At 49.5% G+C, this 18,079-nt stretch overlaps 1 protein-coding gene across 1 annotated transcript in view; it reads right to left on the reverse strand.

Annotated features, from left to right (window-relative positions):
* REEP5 (receptor accessory protein 5) overlaps positions 1-18,079 on the reverse strand; it is a 119,647-nt gene that overhangs the window by 40,926 nt on the left and 60,642 nt on the right. The window contains exon 3 of the mRNA XM_069226491.1: positions 8,988-9,126. Within this exon, the coding sequence (XP_069082592.1) occupies positions 8,988-9,126 (139 nt within the window). The remainder of the gene's footprint in view (positions 1-8,987; positions 9,127-18,079) is intronic.

Here is an 18,079-nt window from a genome sequence, read left to right on the forward strand (position 1 = left end):
CCATTGTACAGTTTAACTCATCCATATTTTTCCAGTAAACAATGGACAACAGAACATACACAAACTGTCAGATCACTACGATGTTTGCAGGACAACACCTACACACGTGCAACAAAACAAATTTGGTCATCAGGATAATACCAGGAGTAACTGGCTTCACTTAGGTCACATTCAATGAGGGTGGTAGTGCAGATTGCATATAAATCACATTTATATACTAATGCTGAAATGTGTTTTGCTCCCACTGAAAGATTCTGACTGCAGTCCAGAAGGTCATCAAGGAAAGATCACTAGCTCAAGGGAAATGCATTATTGTCATTACTCACCTTCCAGCCTTAGGGGTTATCACAAAGGCTAGCGTTCCGAACGCAAAAGCCCTACATCCTAGATGGATAAAATGGGCCACTTTGAATACCACTGATGTAAATTATGTTTTTGACCCCAAGCTAGAAACTCCGGAATCTCTCCACTATGAACATGAATACCTCATGCCTGCTCACATTTTGCCTCTTGGCCAGTATAAATGTATCATATATACTGACGGTTCAGCTCAATCAGTCTTAGGCCACAAACATAAATGATCTGTGGCTTGCACAGCTGTTTATGGAGTAAAGAGGGATGGAGAGTTCCACCGTCAACTAACTTTCACACAGTCCCTAGAGTATTATACTGCACAACTGGCTAAACTCAAAACTTTAATTTTGAAACTGGAGCCTATGGATCCTAAATTCCCCACTCTTATAGTGTGCAATTCGTACTACTATATCCAGTCCTTTAATGAAAGCTTGCATTACTGGCGCCTAAATGGATTCAGAGATTCTAAAGAAAATACTATCAAGAATTAACTGTTTTGGGTAAATATGGCAGAGCTTAAGATACTCTGCCACTGACTCTTGTAATTCATAAACGGAGTCATAAATGTGCTGGAACACATGTAGGGAATTCATTGGCTGATTAAGCAGCCAAATCTTCAGTTAAGACTGCTACTGTAGCTGGGATTACTAGTTCTCATACAAGAGTGGATGAAGAAACTCTGGTTGCCGTAAAGTCTTCAGCTAATGGCACCCCTTTAACAAAAGTATATTCAGCAAAATATTCCTACCACTTAAATGCCAAAAACATCCCTTATGTAACCCTTCCATGTGTGGGCAATCGGGTAATCCCCAACCAATACCGCAGGGTAGAATTGATCAAAAACATTACTGGTGGCATAGTCTGTACAAACAGATACAGCAGTATGTCCTTAGTTGTGACATTTGCCAACAAATTAAAAGTTCCATCACTGCACGTCCACGGCGGACACTTCTGTTAGTTTCAAACAGACCTCTGCAGTGTGTATATATGGACCACAGCAGCTTTGGATGGTCCATTTAAATATATTCTGCTTGCTGTTTATTTTTGCTCCAGGATCCTCTGGGTGTGGCCACAGTGATTGGAAATCTTTAATAATAGTGTGCACATCAGTCAAACTCTTCAACCGGGACATATGAAAATGCTGAAATCTACTAACAAGGGCCCTGCATTTGCCTGTAAAGCATACAGAGACACCATGGAAGCTCTGGGTGTGGCTGTGCATTATTCCTCAGCCTAACATCCTGAGGGAAATTTGATAGTGGATAGGAAAAACCAAGACCTAAAGCAATCATTAGGAGCCAGTGTATTAGGTTCAGGTTGCAGTTCGATCCATCACATTTATGGAGTTCAGAGAACATTAAATCATCTGCCCAGACAATCTTTGGGTGGCGAACCCCAAGTGTATGTCCCAGATCTTGATGGTTCTGGTACAGTGGCGGCAGAAACATCTTTTGGCATAAATGAACGTCTCAATGTCTTACAGGAACTCCAAGACTTCCGAAATGAGTGTTCCACCGTGCCACTGAAGGAGTGAAGGTACAACCAGCACCTGCTGCCTGGATTTCAAAAGTTGGGGATATAGTTTGAGAAGAGATTGCGGTGAAAAGAATTTGGCTCATCATACCATGCACAGGTGCCAGTCCTTGGATTTCAAGGTACCTGAACTGATTTTGCCACTGCTTGCTGTATGTGAAGACAAATTCTTTGTCTCCATTGATCAAGTAAAATTGCATCATGTGGCTGATACTTCTCAGAAGGCCCTGAGGACTTCTGGGTAGTTCCTTAACACCTCTCACTACCATACAGGAAATATCTATTCAAGTGTTAAACAACACTGATGTTTCCCCTAGGTTGAAAAGGGTGGTGGAGAATTAACTTTTGTTGATTCCACTTACTGCTGCAATTTAAAAAAAAAAAAAAAAAAAAAAAAAAAAAAAAGAACACAACAGATGTAGGTCTGCAATGTTCGACTACTTATGGCAGCAACAGTTTATGACGAACCACTTTTGGAGGTGTCTACCAGTTCTTTCACCTGCTGCTGCTCCTGTTTTCATACAGGCTGCTTCTGGGCATTTTGCCGACATTGACGACTTCTCTTCAGATTTTCTTCTTGGTATACAAAAGTGTTTTATTTGGCTTAAACACACTTATATGATCCGTCCACTGTCCCATTTGTGGATTATACTGGTCTTCTTTACTCTCTTCTTGTGACTGGATTTGTGACAGTTTTCTTCTTGCTTAATAATGGGCATTACCTTCCTGAATGCTCTGCTGTTGAACTGGTAGATAAGGTACTGAAGCTTCATTTGTCTTCCCACAAAATGGAAAGAGGCCTGTCCCTTGTTAACATTTCTGCTGTTCCAGTTCCTGATGAAATTGTTTGGGATAAGGTTCCCCTTATGATATTTTTGGTCTTACATAGACTATTCAGATTCCATATGTTTTTAAAATCGCTATGGATGATGTTATAGCACCAGGTGTTGTAGGAGATGACTGGGCTGTAAAAACAGTTTCTTCAATGCTTTCTGAGATTCAGTACTATACTGTATTTGAAAGTGAAGATATGTGCATGAACTGCGACAATTATGGTGAAATGTACTATCACTATGCGCACCATTACCTATAGAGAGCTAGTACTCCATGTACAATTTTTAATTATACACAATAGAAACATCGTCTGACTCCACCAAGGAGTAGTTCGAAAACATATTCAGACAAATTCACATATGTTTCAGGCATGCTACTTTTCAGATCCTTATCTTATTTTAAATGAAAACCTTCAAAAGCGAAGAAAAACATGCTGACCAATACTAAATTAATTTGGTTCTCAGCTAGCTGTTACACGTTATAAATATTGGAAAGAAACAACTGATTTAAAATCAGTATGGGGAACAAAAGATTGGCAAGTGCTGGGCATGGATGTCTTATTTAATGCATGTCAGATTCCACTGTAGATGATTTTTCTGAATGACATAGTTAAGCAGACTAGTTGCCTAGGTCCAGTAAAAAATTAAAGAAGTAAATTATGCAGGAGAATGGCTCAATCATACGGTACAGAATGGCATATTTAATGCCACACTTTAAGGTTCCAAGGGGTAGTTATTGTGGCCACTGGACACGAATGGTGGTCATGCATGTTTTTTTTAAACTCTTCGCAGGGATTTAAAGCAAGCAGACCAGACCCTCGTTATACCCAGACACAACGCATGAGGATTGTCAGAACTTACAGCATAGGGAAGGTATGTCAGCAATGATTGCAACATTCTATATTATCGGCTGTAAAAAAGCACCTCTCTCTTCTTTCTGAGGACATTGATTTACAAAACTTCTTATTAAGTCCTAGATCACTCTGCTCCAAAAGATTCATGTACGCCATTTCCAGTGAAATTTTGAAGCTTTCTCACATGGAAGCAGCTCCTCGTTTAAGGCAAATAGATCAGGATAATTTGGAAAAAGCACTGGCTGTTGTTGATAACGGAATTAATTATTTGTCCACATATATTTACACTTTAGGTAACAGTGAGTCTTCTGCAATTGATATCATTCAAAATGACACGTCTTTTTTACATCATGGGCAAACTCAACTTAGATCTAATATGCAGTTAAGTTGGACACTGGAAGTTCTGAAATCGAACTGTGTGCCTTGTAAACACATGACCACAAAAGATGTGCTCTTGCTGTTTAAGTTAACATACAAACAGATAATGGCAAAGAAAGATGCTACATACACAATGCTTATTATAGAAGCAGCAGAAAAGTTGCATCTCAGTGGCCAAAACACCATTAGCAGTATGGCGAACACACGGAGTTCTTTCACTGCCAATATCTACACTTCGGTTTACATCATGTTTGACATATTTTCCAGTAGGTAGATATGAGGCTTTAGTGGAGAGTTTTATACACAAGGGAATTACCCTTCTATTACAAATGTACAAGCAGGGACAGGGACGTTTTTCTTGGTGGAGATGAATGTGAAAGTGAAACTTCTGTAAGCCACTCAATGATCTGTAAACAGGTGGCATTGTATGGAGTCTGTAACACGTCTGTGGCCAATCTAGCATGTTCCTTGAAGGGACTACCAGTTTCCCTCATTCGTCCAGTGTTTGTTACTTTCCAAATGTAAGTTTCTTAATTCTGAATGATCAAGGCTGCTGTGTCCCTTATTTGGTTTAGGTTTCTCAAATAGTGACCTGCTGTGGTGGCCTACTTCCCACCCCCCCAACCCCAACCCAAGATAAGGGTAGCTAGCTTGTGGCCTTACTTTTCAACCTCTAATGTTAACTTCAACAAGCTGAGGCGATTAAAAATCCTATTGTTTCAGAAAACCGTGGCACTTACATCTGCCCGCGAAACCTTTGAACTGCAAGGTTGTCCTCTGAAATACAGTCGCTACTGAGCACCAACTTTCCAAGACACTTCGTTGAAGTTGTGAGCCGCATCTTTGACGCCGCCAACACCACAGGTTTTGTACAGTTTAAGGCAATTGGCTCTTGGTTTGTCAGCTCTTTCCAGACTGTTTTCGGAGTAATTCCCTGGTTTATACACTCTTTTTTCTAGTGTATTTGGATGCATACCACTTGTGTTCTTCCTAATTGGTGGTATTCCTTTTCTAATTGTGTTGCTCTGCAATGGATATCCCATCTCAAAGTCAAATGGTGATGGCACTGGTGCAGGTCCAGCTACGTCATGAATGCATGATACAATACTTTGGCATACATGGAGGAACTCAATGACAATTGGTCTTTGTCTTTCCAGCCATTATGGTTCTACTGTGTGCAGCCTGTGTTCCACTTTCTTTAGTTCCCTTTCGAGTGTGCACTGCATGTGTGTCTTGCAATGCAATTAGTACTATCTATGGACATGAATCTGCTGATGCTCCCATTGAGGGCTCATTTTCGGAGCTGTACTATGTTACTACGATTGCTTCAAGATGCCTTTCACAAGCCATTCTACATGGATAATGCTGCTGCGGGTCCAGGATTCCTTCCTTTTGGCTCACCCACTGCAGGCACTGCACAAGAAGCTACTTCCTTGACAGAGGCTGGGGTTCTGATCATGTTTGTTCCTTCTACCTACTCACCAAGGCTCTAGAGGATTTGTCGTCTACGTTTGTTGTATCTATTTAGGATTCCTTTACCACTGACAATCTGGATGACATCATGGCTGCCTCTATTGCCTTTTAAATGTGCCCCTTGTTTTGAAGCAAACTGCCATGTTTTAATTGGCTTATTTTATATATTTTGTTTGCTCTGCTTAATGTAGTGAACATTTTTTTTTTTCCCTTTTCATATTTTTTTTTTTGAATCTGTCTTTCACTAGCAAGGGGAGGGTGTCGTGAGGACCTCTTGGACAATTGGTACCCCAGTTTTAGTAGCTTCATTTCATATTTTACATGTTTTAGCTGCATTGCTTTTAGCACTTATTTTACACGCTTTCTCTGAATGATATTCTTCTAGGAATATGTTGTACAACGTGCTTGTTTAGATAGCCTTTTCTCGACATGTAACCAGAACATTTTGTTCAAGGGTAAGAACACTGTACAGGATATTCTGGTTCTTGTGTTGCCCGTTTAGGTGTCAGCTTCTAACATCCAGGCACACCAGTACATCAGAACTGTGCTTCTAGCACATTGTCGCCTTAGTAGATAAGTGATGCACTGACTTTGAAAGGGCAGACGGGCATTCCAGCTGCGACCATTCTCGGACAAATGCTGTATCTGATATGCAGCTTTGCTGGTTCTAATCTTCCAGCTTCCGGAGAGGCTTGCAATCCACACTGCAGGCTAACTTCTGACACTTATCTCCAGGTATGGGGCTATGGCTAATCCCTTAGATCGGGCAAAGCAGAAGGCTACACCCGCTATGCTCTCAGTATAGTCTTAGGTAGGACCGTCTAGAACCTCTGGAACTCACTTACGATGGTTGGATTAATTATTGTCCTTGCCATGTTCATAAGCTGGTTACTTTGCTTTGTTTCATCTGCTGAATTATCACAGCTTATTCTCTTTATGAAAGATTGTGATTGCTTCAATAAATGTATTGAAACCTTATCTTGTATACTTGTTGTGTTCTTGTCTGGGTATCCATGAGTAATTCACCGAAAGGTTAGATCCGTTTCCAAGACTTCCCTGGGGAGTCTGAGAGAAAGTGTCATAATCAGGTTGCTGTAATCATCATCCACCCCGGTAGGTTCAGGAGTTCGGGTGAGGCACTTGTGAACTAGGTAGGAATTGGGCCGACAGTTTGATAGTGTGGACAGACTCAGTCTCCCAAATTCTGAAGCTCTCCTGTCCTAATAGGTAGTGCAATTATCTTAGTAGGGACCATATAACACCACTAGATGGCTCAATAATGCACACAGTGCTTAATGTGAGCCAGTAGTATTCAGGGAGAGGAACCAGCACTTATTTCTGGGGGCCATCGCTTATTTTTAACCCATCAGATGTTTTCTAAGTGCAGGAAATTGAAAACACACCGGCACACAGGTATAAAGCAGGAACCTGCAAGAGTGAGAAAACAGACAGGGACTGTCTGGTAGTGGATTAAAAAGGCATGAAGTGGATTTAAAACTACTCAGCATTGGTATTCAGCACGCTGATTTTTTAATTGCTCCTGTCAAGGGCTTCTGAGCAGCGCTGTGGCCACCAGCACTTTTCCCACTTCAAATTAAGCACTGGAGGCACAGCATGTGAATCTAGAAAGATTCATGCTGCAAAACGAGCAATTACAAACAACTGCCACATCCGTTAACATTGTAGATTGGTTCGCCTGCTGTTTTGCTTAGAATACATTTTTGATGCCCTAGCAGTGAATCTCATTTTTCTACGTCTCTACCCTATTCAGATATTTTGCCTCCCAGCACATCTTATGTAGGAATATACTACTGCAAAGTGTATCTTTCTAAAGTGAAGTAGCCCAACATCAAGTGCTTGCAGATATTTATAAACGATTAGAACACTGGAATGTTGAGAGCTCCAGTGAAGACAATGAAGTGGCTCAGGGCTTAGAACTGCTGGCATAAGCCTTCTGCTCATTATTCCAATGTTTGACTTGTTCACCCTTTTTAATTTAGAATATTCCACTGTTAGTCAATGGAATGTTTTAATAGCCTTGTAACCCTTCTGTATCGGGCTATACTGGTTGTTAAAGACCCTTTTTATATTTCAGGGCCTTTAGCAACCAGTATAGGCCTCAGCAGCTGCATATAAGGCTATACTAGAACACTGGAATGTTGAGAGCCCCTGTGAAGTCAATGAAGTGCCTCACAGCGCTGATACAAGTCTTCTGTTCCACGATTCCAATGTTTGTTGATCTGTTTCCATCTGTTTTCTTTACAAACGTATACCAGTCTAGTGGGTGAAATGTTGTAATAGTCCTATATACATTCTGTCTTGAGCAAATAGCGGTTGTTAAAGACCCTTGATCTCCTTATCAGCATTTACTGCATAACTCTGATTAGGAACCTTCAACAACGGCTATTTGCCTCGACTGCAGGCATTACACTTAAATAATATCCACTTATCCTGAATGTGAGTACATGTTCATGCTATGTAAATATTTTATATCAAGTCTAACAATAACGCCACCTTGTGGGACAGAAGTAAAAAAATACTTACAAGATGTTTCTAACCCTATACAACCATACTGAAAGTAAAGTTGGGATATTCTTATCATTTATTATTTGTTTTAGGCAATACTTTGTCACAAATGCATCCAGTCCCTGTAAAGAAGCTAGAGAGAAGGCTGGCAAATACAAATGCCGGAGGAAGAAAGAAGAACCATCTTAGCAGTCTAATAGGGATCCTTAGAACTGAAGCGAATGAAAGGAGGTAGAAGCACTACTGAAGCAAAAGAGCCACCGAATGCAGCAGAGTGGAATATTACCTCATCTGACCAGCAAAACACTAACATCTCTCCTCCGAATTAGGAAAAAGTGTTTGATTCTCATATTTGCCTAGCCTAAAATGAGTTTGCAGCTCACCTCTTAAGAGATATTCATAAATTTAGTTGGTTAGCAGTGCCAATAATGTGTAGCTAACCTTCAGTAGGGCAACTGAATTGATATAGGGTCAAAAGACTCCCAAATTCACAGAGGCACAGAAGAAAGTTGGTGACAAAGGTCTGTAACTACTAATGGATAAGTGAAGGTTTGCTGGAGGATCAAAGGTGCCTGGAGTTGGCTAACAGGAATGAAAGCGTTCTGGAAACAAAAGCACTTCTTACAGCTCGCGACACGCGCACATGCCCCCACCACACAAAAAGAAAAACAAACAAAGGAGAAATTTCATCAGATGATGCAAATGAAAATGAAAATCAGTTCAAGTCAGTTTTGTTTGCCATGAAAGAAAAAAGAACGAAGGGAGATAAAAAAATCATACACGGAGGTAAGGACATAGATATGCTTGCTTTTGCCTTGTGGCTATAACAGATGCAAAGTCGTCCCAACCCTTTTGTGGCTCTAGAATATAAACGAAACAGACACGATGGAGGAGGATTAATTCCATCAGAACCAGGTATCAATACACGGGTCATTCTACCTCTGCGTCTTTGTGCTCAATTAAACAGGTGTTTTATTAGGTTCTGGAATGCTGAATGTTTTTAGATAGAATGTGTGTATTTAAGTAGTCCACCAACCTTTAGCATGTAGTAGAAAGGGAACCAGGAGAGAAAAATGTCAGAGAAAAACTCGATGATGCTAAAAATCCCATACACCACCCAGTAGGTCAGCCACTGCGTGTCATCCTCTTTGTTGAGACTCTCGATGGCCTTGATACTATAAAGGAAAAAAAAAAAATAGTCATTAGCTTCATACTATAGAAAGATAAAAAATGAGGCATTAGAATTTTTAGTTGAGCATGGAGATGACAGAAAATGGTGTACTGGAGCTTGATAAACAAAGTTAGAAGGATAAACATAAATTTCCAATTAGGCAGCGGCCCCTGAGCATGTTTGAATCGTATACGTAAATGTAGTAGAACCTTTTAGTTGGTCCTGCATGTGAAAAAGCATATCAAGCACAGGTCAATGCTTTGAGATGTATAAAATATTATTAATATTTTCAAATACAAACAATGCAAATTCCTCTTAACTGTTTAACATATGGCTCATCTCATTCTATTTATAGCACTTCACATTTTTAGTGCATTGAAAATAAACCACGAGGTTCAATGAGTTTTTGCTATTATTCTGATGCTAATGTTGTAGACGCGAAGCGCCGGATGAGCCCTTTTTGAAGAGTTTAATGTTCAGGAGATTTCTGAATAGAAGGTGACTAGGTTCTACTCCCGGGCTGGGGTCCAAGGTACCCTTAAGTTTCTCAGTTTGTGTCTCTGGACACCCAGGGACCTCCAACCACGTGTTTGTCTTCTCAATGTATGATGTGGCACATTAGTCGATCGCCAGTTCCTATCTACAGTGCAATATGGGGCTATATTTTTACAGTATCTGGGACCTATACCATAAAGTTAATGCAGAGGATATTTAATTTAATCTTTGATTCGCTGAAAGGCAGCATAGAAGTTTGAAGGCCAGTGTTCCGATGCCCCATTTCCAGAGGGGGAGGCAAACTTTAGCTGCTTTATTTTGCATCCCTTACAACCAGCCTACATGCCTACTGGAAGCCCTATATAGACCATGTTACAGTGGTCACGTCAGCCTATTACCAGGGATCTTGTTAGTTTCACTTAATTAAACTGCATTAACAACAGGATCCGTTAAGTATGGACAATTGGTAGTTCCGCAACAAACTTGAGTGAATGAAAGATGAGCATCAAAGATTCAATTTTTTTTTATTTTCTTTTTAAGAGAACTTTATGATAATGTTAGAAATTAGAGAAGCACTCTGCATGCGCTTCATATACATCCAACAACTGTAAAAGTCACAGAAACCCTTACTCAGTTTAAAACAGACAAGGCAATCAAATCATATCCCTCTGTTCATAAAGAAACCAGTTTAAGCCCCTGAAGAGTAAATAGAAACGCCACACAGAAGAAAGGGTGTGGACTTACAATCACCACCGAATAACAAACGGCCGAAAGGTAAGTGATGTAACTCCTACTGATTACAGCTGCTTGAGACAAACAAAATGGCTAAAGGAAGAGGGAAAAGACCAATACGGCAGCATCACATTGTCACAGATCGTATCTTGCTTATGGTTCACCCAATCACCTTTTCGGGGCCAATGCTTATTGTATAAAACGGGAGTCTTCATCACCTAAGACCACCTTCAATGTAGCTTGGAAAAAAACACTGGTTTGTGCACCAGGACTCTCAAACTCCTTTCTAACCTCCTGCCAAATTTTTCGTTTTTAGGTTGAGCGCGCTTTGACCGGTTATAAGTGGAGTGAGCTTTTAACCACACCCATCACTTTAACTCGTTTGTGGACTTGCCTTTCAAAAATCACTTGTCATTGGTAATTGCTTTACGTTTGTAATGCCTTGAGGCTGTTTTTGCCATGTCTTGCAGACTGCCCCGCTTACATGGATTATTGCACAACTACCAATATACTTCAGCTTGGGAGAACTATTTCTTTTGTCTCTCCCCTTCATGCTGCATGGCAGCCGTGCTACTCACAGCGTGAACAGGCACAACACCGTGAACTCTATTAGCGGTATTGGGGCACTGGTCAAATTGTTCACAGTTACCTAATCTGAGTCATTTCTCGTGGCTCTCCCCTTAAAACACTGAGGATTTCCGTTTTAGTAAAGCATTCACTAACAAAGTGAAAACAGCTCTCCTGGCACAGCAGGAGAGCAGATACTACAATATTCACTGCACTTGGGAAACTCGTCCCACTTTTGTTCATAACTCAGCCTGTTGTGGTCCTATGACAATGGGGCAACCACCAACACGCTCACAACAACGTACACTATCATCTTTAGGTCCCCACACTAGGTTAGTGGGGACCCCAAAATAATAACTCCACCCACCATTCAATGTGTAATGCTTTATGGGCCTTCTTTGTAATAGTATTGCTATAGGTGTGTTAGCCCTGAATATGTGTAAGGTACTATGCCCTCTACAGGCATAAATATGGTTACACTGCATTACTTTCTGCCATTTGTTTGTGTGGTTATGCCCTCTAGGGGCAAACTATACAGTTACATGACCAGGTTTCTTACAAATGCTCTTTTCATTGTGGGGTCCTCTAGTGGCAGTCCTAAGCATTACAGTCATATCAACATATTCAAAATGTTTGTGGCATGAAAACATGTCCCATAATGCTTTGCAGGGCATTATTTGTACAAAACTTTTTTTGCTCCTAACTCAGCCTGTGGTGGTCCTAGGACTATGGGACAACCTTCAAAACACCCTGTCTACATCATCTCTGGGCCTCCACACTAGACTAGTGGGGACCCCAAAATAATAACCTTCCCACCATTCAATGTCTTATGGTTACAACTTTTGTTTTACAGCTAGAAGAAGTTTTGTTTTAAAGGCCTGGTTTGTAATATGGCAGTAGGCCTGCTAGCCCTAAAAATGACTTCTAAGGGCTAAGTATTTGGATACACTGCATTACTTTCTCCTGTATTTTTTCATGGGGTTATCCCCTCTTGGGGCTAACAATATGGTTATATGACCATGTGACTTACAAATTATATTTGTGTTATGGTGCCCTCTAGGGGCTGTTTTGAGCATTACAGTTTAATGGCAAAAGTTTATTTCTAATAAAGGTTTATATAATAATTATGTATGCTTTAATAATCTCTCTTTGTTACAATTATGACCATAATTCATGCCAATTTAACATCCTTGTTACACTTTGACTGTTTGAACAAACTTGATATGTTTGGGTGACCCTTCTAGTTTATTTCTCTCATTACTCCTCCATGGCTGTCTTGTATCTTTTTTTGGGGAATTGTGTTAGCCAGCCAGAAACTCTGATGGTCGGGTCATAAAAATGGTATTCTATTGGAATTAGCATGGCAGATTTAAATTAGGATGCTAAATGGCAACATTTAAATTTTTTACTGCAGATAGAGGAAGAAGGTAAATGGAAATGCTTTGGTTATATCTAGTGCCACTGGAATTATACGGCAGGAAAAGGCAAAATTATGAGGCAGGGTTGACCAATTTATGTGGCAAAAAGAGTCCAGTTATGAATGTATAAGGGCAACAGCTCTATCTCAAGCAAATGCAAGACCTATTGCATTGCAAATGCTTGTTCGATACTGACAGGACTAACAGAAATAGAAGGACTGTGTACCAAACAATTTCTTTTCACTGAAGTCCACCGTGAAACTAGTTCCTGATTTAATAATACATCAAAGTATCTAGGCAGGTCATCAGCCAGAGCACAACTAAAAAGCTGTTTCAGCTTCATGGGACAATGGAGAGGGAAGCCAGATCAGTGACCAGTTGCGGAAATAACTGTATAGCATAGATCTTCTGTGTTGCTACATTTGATATTCTAGGAATGGTATTCCCTTGCACAGCACCACACTAAAGCACAAAAAATGAACACTTTAATACAATTTGCTTCTATGTGCAGCATTTTCTGTATAATAAGAGCAACCCACAGAAGTGAAATCAGGACTGTTTCAAGTTAGTAGTAAACCTAGAAGGGCACAAGTTCTTAAACAAACAAAAAAAAAAAAAAGGTAAGAGCTGCAATTAGCATACACCAGACAATATCTCAATCAGTGGTATCACACTAAAAATACCCAGAGCTTCAATGGGAATTGATTGATTTTCAGGGCAAAGGTGAAATAATATTCTATAAGTTCATTAATAGCAGCAACCGGGAGGGGAACAGCAACTGTAAGAGCAGCAGAGAGCAGAGCACCAGCAGCAGAGAGCAGAGCACCAGCAGCGGGGAGCACCAGCAGCGGGGAGCACCAGCAGCAAACAGCAGAGCACCAGCAGCAAGAAGCAGCGAGAAGCAGGTGGGCGGCAGCGGCAGCAGCAGCGAGAAGCAGGTGGGCGGCAGCAGCAGCGAGAAGCAGGTGGGCGGCAGCAGCAGCGAGAAGCAGGTGGGCGGCAGCAGCAGCGAGAAGCAGGTGGGCGGCAGCAGCAGCGAGAAGCAGGTGGGCGGCAGCAGCAGCGAGAAGCAGGTGGGCGGCAGCAGCAGCAAGAAGCAGGTGGGCCGCAGCAGAAAGAAGCAGGCGGGCGGCAGCAGCAAGAAGCAGGCGGGCGGCAGCAGCAAGAAGCAGGCGGGCGGCAGCAGCAAGAAGCAGGCGGGCGGGCAGCAGCAAGAAGCAGGCGGGCGGCAGCAGCAAGAAGCAGGCGGGCGGCAGCAGCAAGAAGCAGGCGGGCGGCAGCAGCAAGAAGCAGGCGGGCGGCAGCAGCAAGAAGCAGGCGGGCGGCAGCAGCAAGAAGCAGGCGGGCGGCAGCAGCAAGAAGCAGGCGGGCGGCAGCAGCAAGAAGCAGGCGGGCGGCAGCAGCAAGAAGCAGGCGGGCGGCAGCAGCAGCAGCGAGAAGCAGGTGGGCGGCAGCAGCAGCAGCGAGAAGCAGGTGGGCGGCAGCAGCAGCAGCGAGAAGCAGGTGGGCGGCAGCAGCAGCAGCGAGAAGCAGGTGGGCGGCAGCAGCAGCAGCGAGAAGCAGGTGGGCGGCAGCAGCAGCAGCGAGAAGCAGGTGGGCGGCAGCAGCAGCAGCGAGAAGCAGGTGGGCGGCAGCAGCAGCAGCGAGAAGCAGGTGGGCGGCAGCAGCAGCAGCGAGAGGGAGCATCGGCAACTGGGAGCAGGTAGTAGGGGAGCAACCAGGAACAGGTGGAAGTGATGGGCAACAGGAGGGGGGGGGGGGGAGGGAAATGGGTACCAGGCATGGGCGGGCAGGAGGGGAGGCAACGGGGAGCAGGTGGAGGAACAAGTGGGAGGGGAGGCAACCAGGAGCAGGAGGGGGAATGGGTGGGAAGGAGGCAATGGGGAGCAGGCGGGAAGCACAGTCCAGGGGCAAAGGGGGAGTGGGTGGAAGGGGGTGGGTGGGTGGGTGGAGAGCAGAGGCAAAAAGGAGCAGGCGGGTCAGAAACAGGGGCAAAGGGTGGGGACGGGTGCAAAAAGAAGCTGGTGGAAGGGGAGCAGGGCAAAGGGGAGTTTGTGGGTGGGAGGGGAGCAGAGGCAATGGGGAGCGGGAGGGGAAAAGAGCGTGTGGGCGGGAGGGGAGCAGGGGGGAAGAGGAGCGGGTGAGTGAGCAGGGGGGGGGGAAGAGGAGCGGGTGAGTGAGCAGGGGGGGGGGAAGAGGAGCGGGTGAGTGAGCAGGGGGGGAAGAGGAACGGGTGGGCGGGAGGGGGGGGGGGGAAGAGGAACGGGTGGGCGGGAGGGGGGGGAAGAGGAACGGGTGGGCGGGAGGGGGGGGGAAGAGGAACGGGTGGGCGGGAGGGGGAGGGGGGAAGAGGAGCGGGTGGGAGGGAGGGGGGGAAGAGGAGCGGGTGGGCGGGAGGGAGGGGGGGGAAGAGGAGCGGGTGGGCGGGGGGGGAAGAGGAGCGGGTGGGCGGGAGGGAGGGGGGGAAGAGGAGCGGGTGGGCGGGAGGGAGGGGGGGGAAGAGGAGCGGGTGGGCGGGAGGGGAGGGGGGAAGAGGAGCGGGTGGGCGGGAGGGGAGGGGGGAAGAGGAGCGGGAGGGCGGGAGGGGAGGGGGAAGAGGAGCGGGGGGGCGGGAGGGGAGCGGGTGGGCGGGAGGAGAGGGGGGGAAGAGGAGCGGGTGGGCGGGAGGGGAGGGGGGAAGAGGAGCGGGTGGGCGGGAGGGGAGGGGGGGAAGAGGAGCGGGTGGGCGGGAGGGGAGGGGGGGGAAGAGGAGCGGGGGGCGGGAGGGGAGGGGGGGAAGAGGAGCGGGTGGGCGGGAGGGGAGGGGGGGAAGAGGAGCGGGTGGGCGGGAGGGGAGGGGGGAAGAGGAGCGGGTGGGCGGGAGGGGAGGGGGGAAGAGGAGCGGGTGGGCGGGAGGGGAGGGGGGGAAGAGGAGCGGGTGGGCGGGAGGGGAGGGGGGGGAAGAGGAGCGGGTGGGCGGGAGGGGAGGGGGGAAGAGGAGCGGGTGGGCGGGAGGGGAGGGGGGGGAAGAGGAGCGGGTGGGCGGGAGGGGAGGGGGGAAGAGGAGCGGGTGGGCGGGAGGGGAGGGGGGAAGAGGAGCGGGTGGGCGGGAGGGGAGGGGGGAAGAGGAGCGGGTGGGCGGGAGGGGAGGGGGGGAAGAGGAGCGGGTGGGCGGGAGGGGAGGGGGGGGAAGAGGAGCGGGTGGGCGGGAGGGGAGGGGGGAAGAGGAGCGGGTGGGCGGGAGGGGAGGGGGGGGAAGAGGAGCGGGTGGGCGGGAGGGGAGGGGGGAAGAGGAGCGGGTGGGCGGGAGGGGAGGGGGGAAGAGGAGCGGGTGGGCGGGAGGGGAGGGGGGAAGAGGAGCGGGTGGGCGGGAGGGGAGGGGGGAAGAGGAGCGGGTGGGCGGGAGGGGAGGGGGGGAAGAGGAGCGGGTGGGCGGGAGGGGAGGGAGGGAAGAGGAGCGGGTGGGCGGGAGGGGAGGGAGGGAAGAGGAGCGTGTGGGCGGGAGGGGAGGGGGGAAGAGGAGCGGGTGGGCGGGAGGGGAGGGGGGAAGAGGAGCGGGTGGGCGGGAGGGGGGGGGAAGAGGAGCGGGTGGGCGGGAGGGGAGGGGGGAAGAGGAGCGGGTGGGCGGGAGGGGGGGGGAAGAGGAGCGGGTGGGCGGGAGGGGAGGGGGAAGAGGAGCGGGTGGGCGGGAGGGGAGGGGGGGGAAGAGGAGCGGGTGGGCGGGAGGGGAGGGGGGGGAAGAGGAGCGGGTGGGCGGGAGGGGAGGGGGGGGAAGAGGAGCGGGTGGGCGGGAGGGGAGGGGGGGAAGAGGAGCGGGTGGGCGGGAGGGGAGGGGGGGAAGAGGAGCGGGTGGGCGGGAGGGGAGGGGGGGAAGAGGAGCGGGTGGGCGGGAGGGGAGGGGGGGAAGAGGAGCGGGTGGGGAGGGGGGGAAGAGGAGCGGGAGGGGGGAAGAGGAGCGGGTGGGGGGAAGAGGAGCGGGTGGGCGGGAGGGGAGGGGGGAAGAGGAGCGGGTGGGCGGGAGGGGAGGGGGGAAGAGGAGCGGGTGGGCGGGAGGGGAGGGGGGAAGAGGAGCGGGTGGGCGGGAGGGGAGGGGGGGAAGAGGAGCGGGTGGGCGGGAGGGGAGGGGGGGGAAGAGGAGCGGGGGGCGGGAGGGGAGGGGGGGAAGAGGAGCGGGTGGGCGGGAGGGGAGGGGGGGAAGAGGAGCGGGTGGGCGGGAGGGGAGGGGGGAAGAGGAGCGGGTGGGCGGGAGGGGAGGGGGGAAGAGGAGCGGGTGGGCGGGAGGGGAGGGGGGGAAGAGGAGCGGGTGGGCGGGAGGGGAGGGGGGGGAAGAGGAGCGGGTGGGCGGGAGGGGAGGGGGGAAGAGGAGCGGGTGGGCGGGAGGGGAGGGGGGGGAAGAGGAGCGGGTGGGCGGGAGGGGAGGGGGGAAGAGGAGCGGGTGGGCGGGAGGGGAGGGGGGAAGAGGAGCGGGTGGGCGGGAGGGGAGGGGGGAAGAGGAGCGGGTGGGCGGGAGGGGAGGGGGGAAGAGGAGCGGGTGGGCGGGAGGGGAGGGGGGGAAGAGGAGCGGGTGGGCGGGAGGGGAGGGAGGGAAGAGGAGCGGGTGGGCGGGAGGGGAGGGAGGGAAGAGGAGCGTGTGGGCGGGAGGGGAGGGGGGAAGAGGAGCGGGTGGGCGGGAGGGGAGGGGGGAAGAGGAGCGGGTGGGCGGGAGGGGGGGGGAAGAGGAGCGGGTGGGCGGGAGGGGAGGGGGGAAGAGGAGCGGGTGGGCGGGAGGGGGGGGGAAGAGGAGCGGGTGGGCGGGAGGGGAGGGGGGGAAGAGGAGCGGGTGGGCGGGAGGGGAGGGGGGGAAGAGGAGCGGGTGGGCGGGAGGGGAGGGGGGGAAGAGGAGCGGGTGGGCGGGAGGGGAGGGGGGGAAGAGGAGCGGGTGGGCGGGAGGGGAGGGGGGGAAGAGGAGCGGGTGGGCGGGAGGGGAGGGGGGGAAGAGGAGCGGGTGGGCGGGAGGGGAGGGGGGGAAGAGGAGCGGGTGGGCGGGAGGGGAGGGGGGAAGAGGAGCGGGTGGGGAGGGGGGGAAGAGGAGCGGGAGGGGGGAAGAGGAGCGGGTGGGGGGAAGAGGAGCGGGTGGGCGGGAGGGGAGGGGGGAAGAGGAGCGGGTGGGCGGGAGGGGAGGGGGGAAGAGGAGCGGGTGGGCGGGAGGGGAGGGGGGAAGAGGAGCGGGTGGGCGGGAGGGGAGGGGGGAAGAGGAGCGGGAGGGGAGGGGGGAAGAGGAGCGGGTGGGCGGGAGGGGAGGGGAGGGGGGAAGAGGAGCAGGTGGGTGGGAGGGGGAAGAGGAGCGGGGAAGAGGAGCGGGTGGGCGGGAGGGGGTGGGGGAAGAGGAGCGGGTGGGGGAAGAGGAGCGGGTGGGGGAAGAGGAGCGGGTGGGCGGGAGGGGGTGGGGTAAGAGGAGCGGGTGGGCGGGAGGGGGTGGGGGAAGAGGAGCGGGTGGGTGGGCGGGCAGTTAAGAGGGAGGAGCAGCAACAAGGAGTGGGTGGGTAAGGGAAGGGGCACCAGCAACAACAGGGAGCGGGTGGGGGTCAGGGGTGCAGCAGCAACAGGGAGTGGGGGGGCAGGTAAGGGAGCAGCAACAATGGGGAGCAAGTTGGAGGAGGGAGCAAGTGGGTTATGGCAATGGGACAGCAAGTGGGTGAAAAAGGGAAGTACAACAGAGGGGAGAAGTAGCACGAGGGGGTAGTGAGAAAACAAAATGGGGAGAAATACACAAGGGTGTGCGCAACA

The sequence above is a fragment of the Pleurodeles waltl genome, chromosome 1_1 (genome assembly GCF_031143425.1).
Source record: "Pleurodeles waltl isolate 20211129_DDA chromosome 1_1, aPleWal1.hap1.20221129, whole genome shotgun sequence".
NCBI lineage: Eukaryota > Metazoa > Chordata > Amphibia > Caudata > Salamandridae > Pleurodeles > Pleurodeles waltl.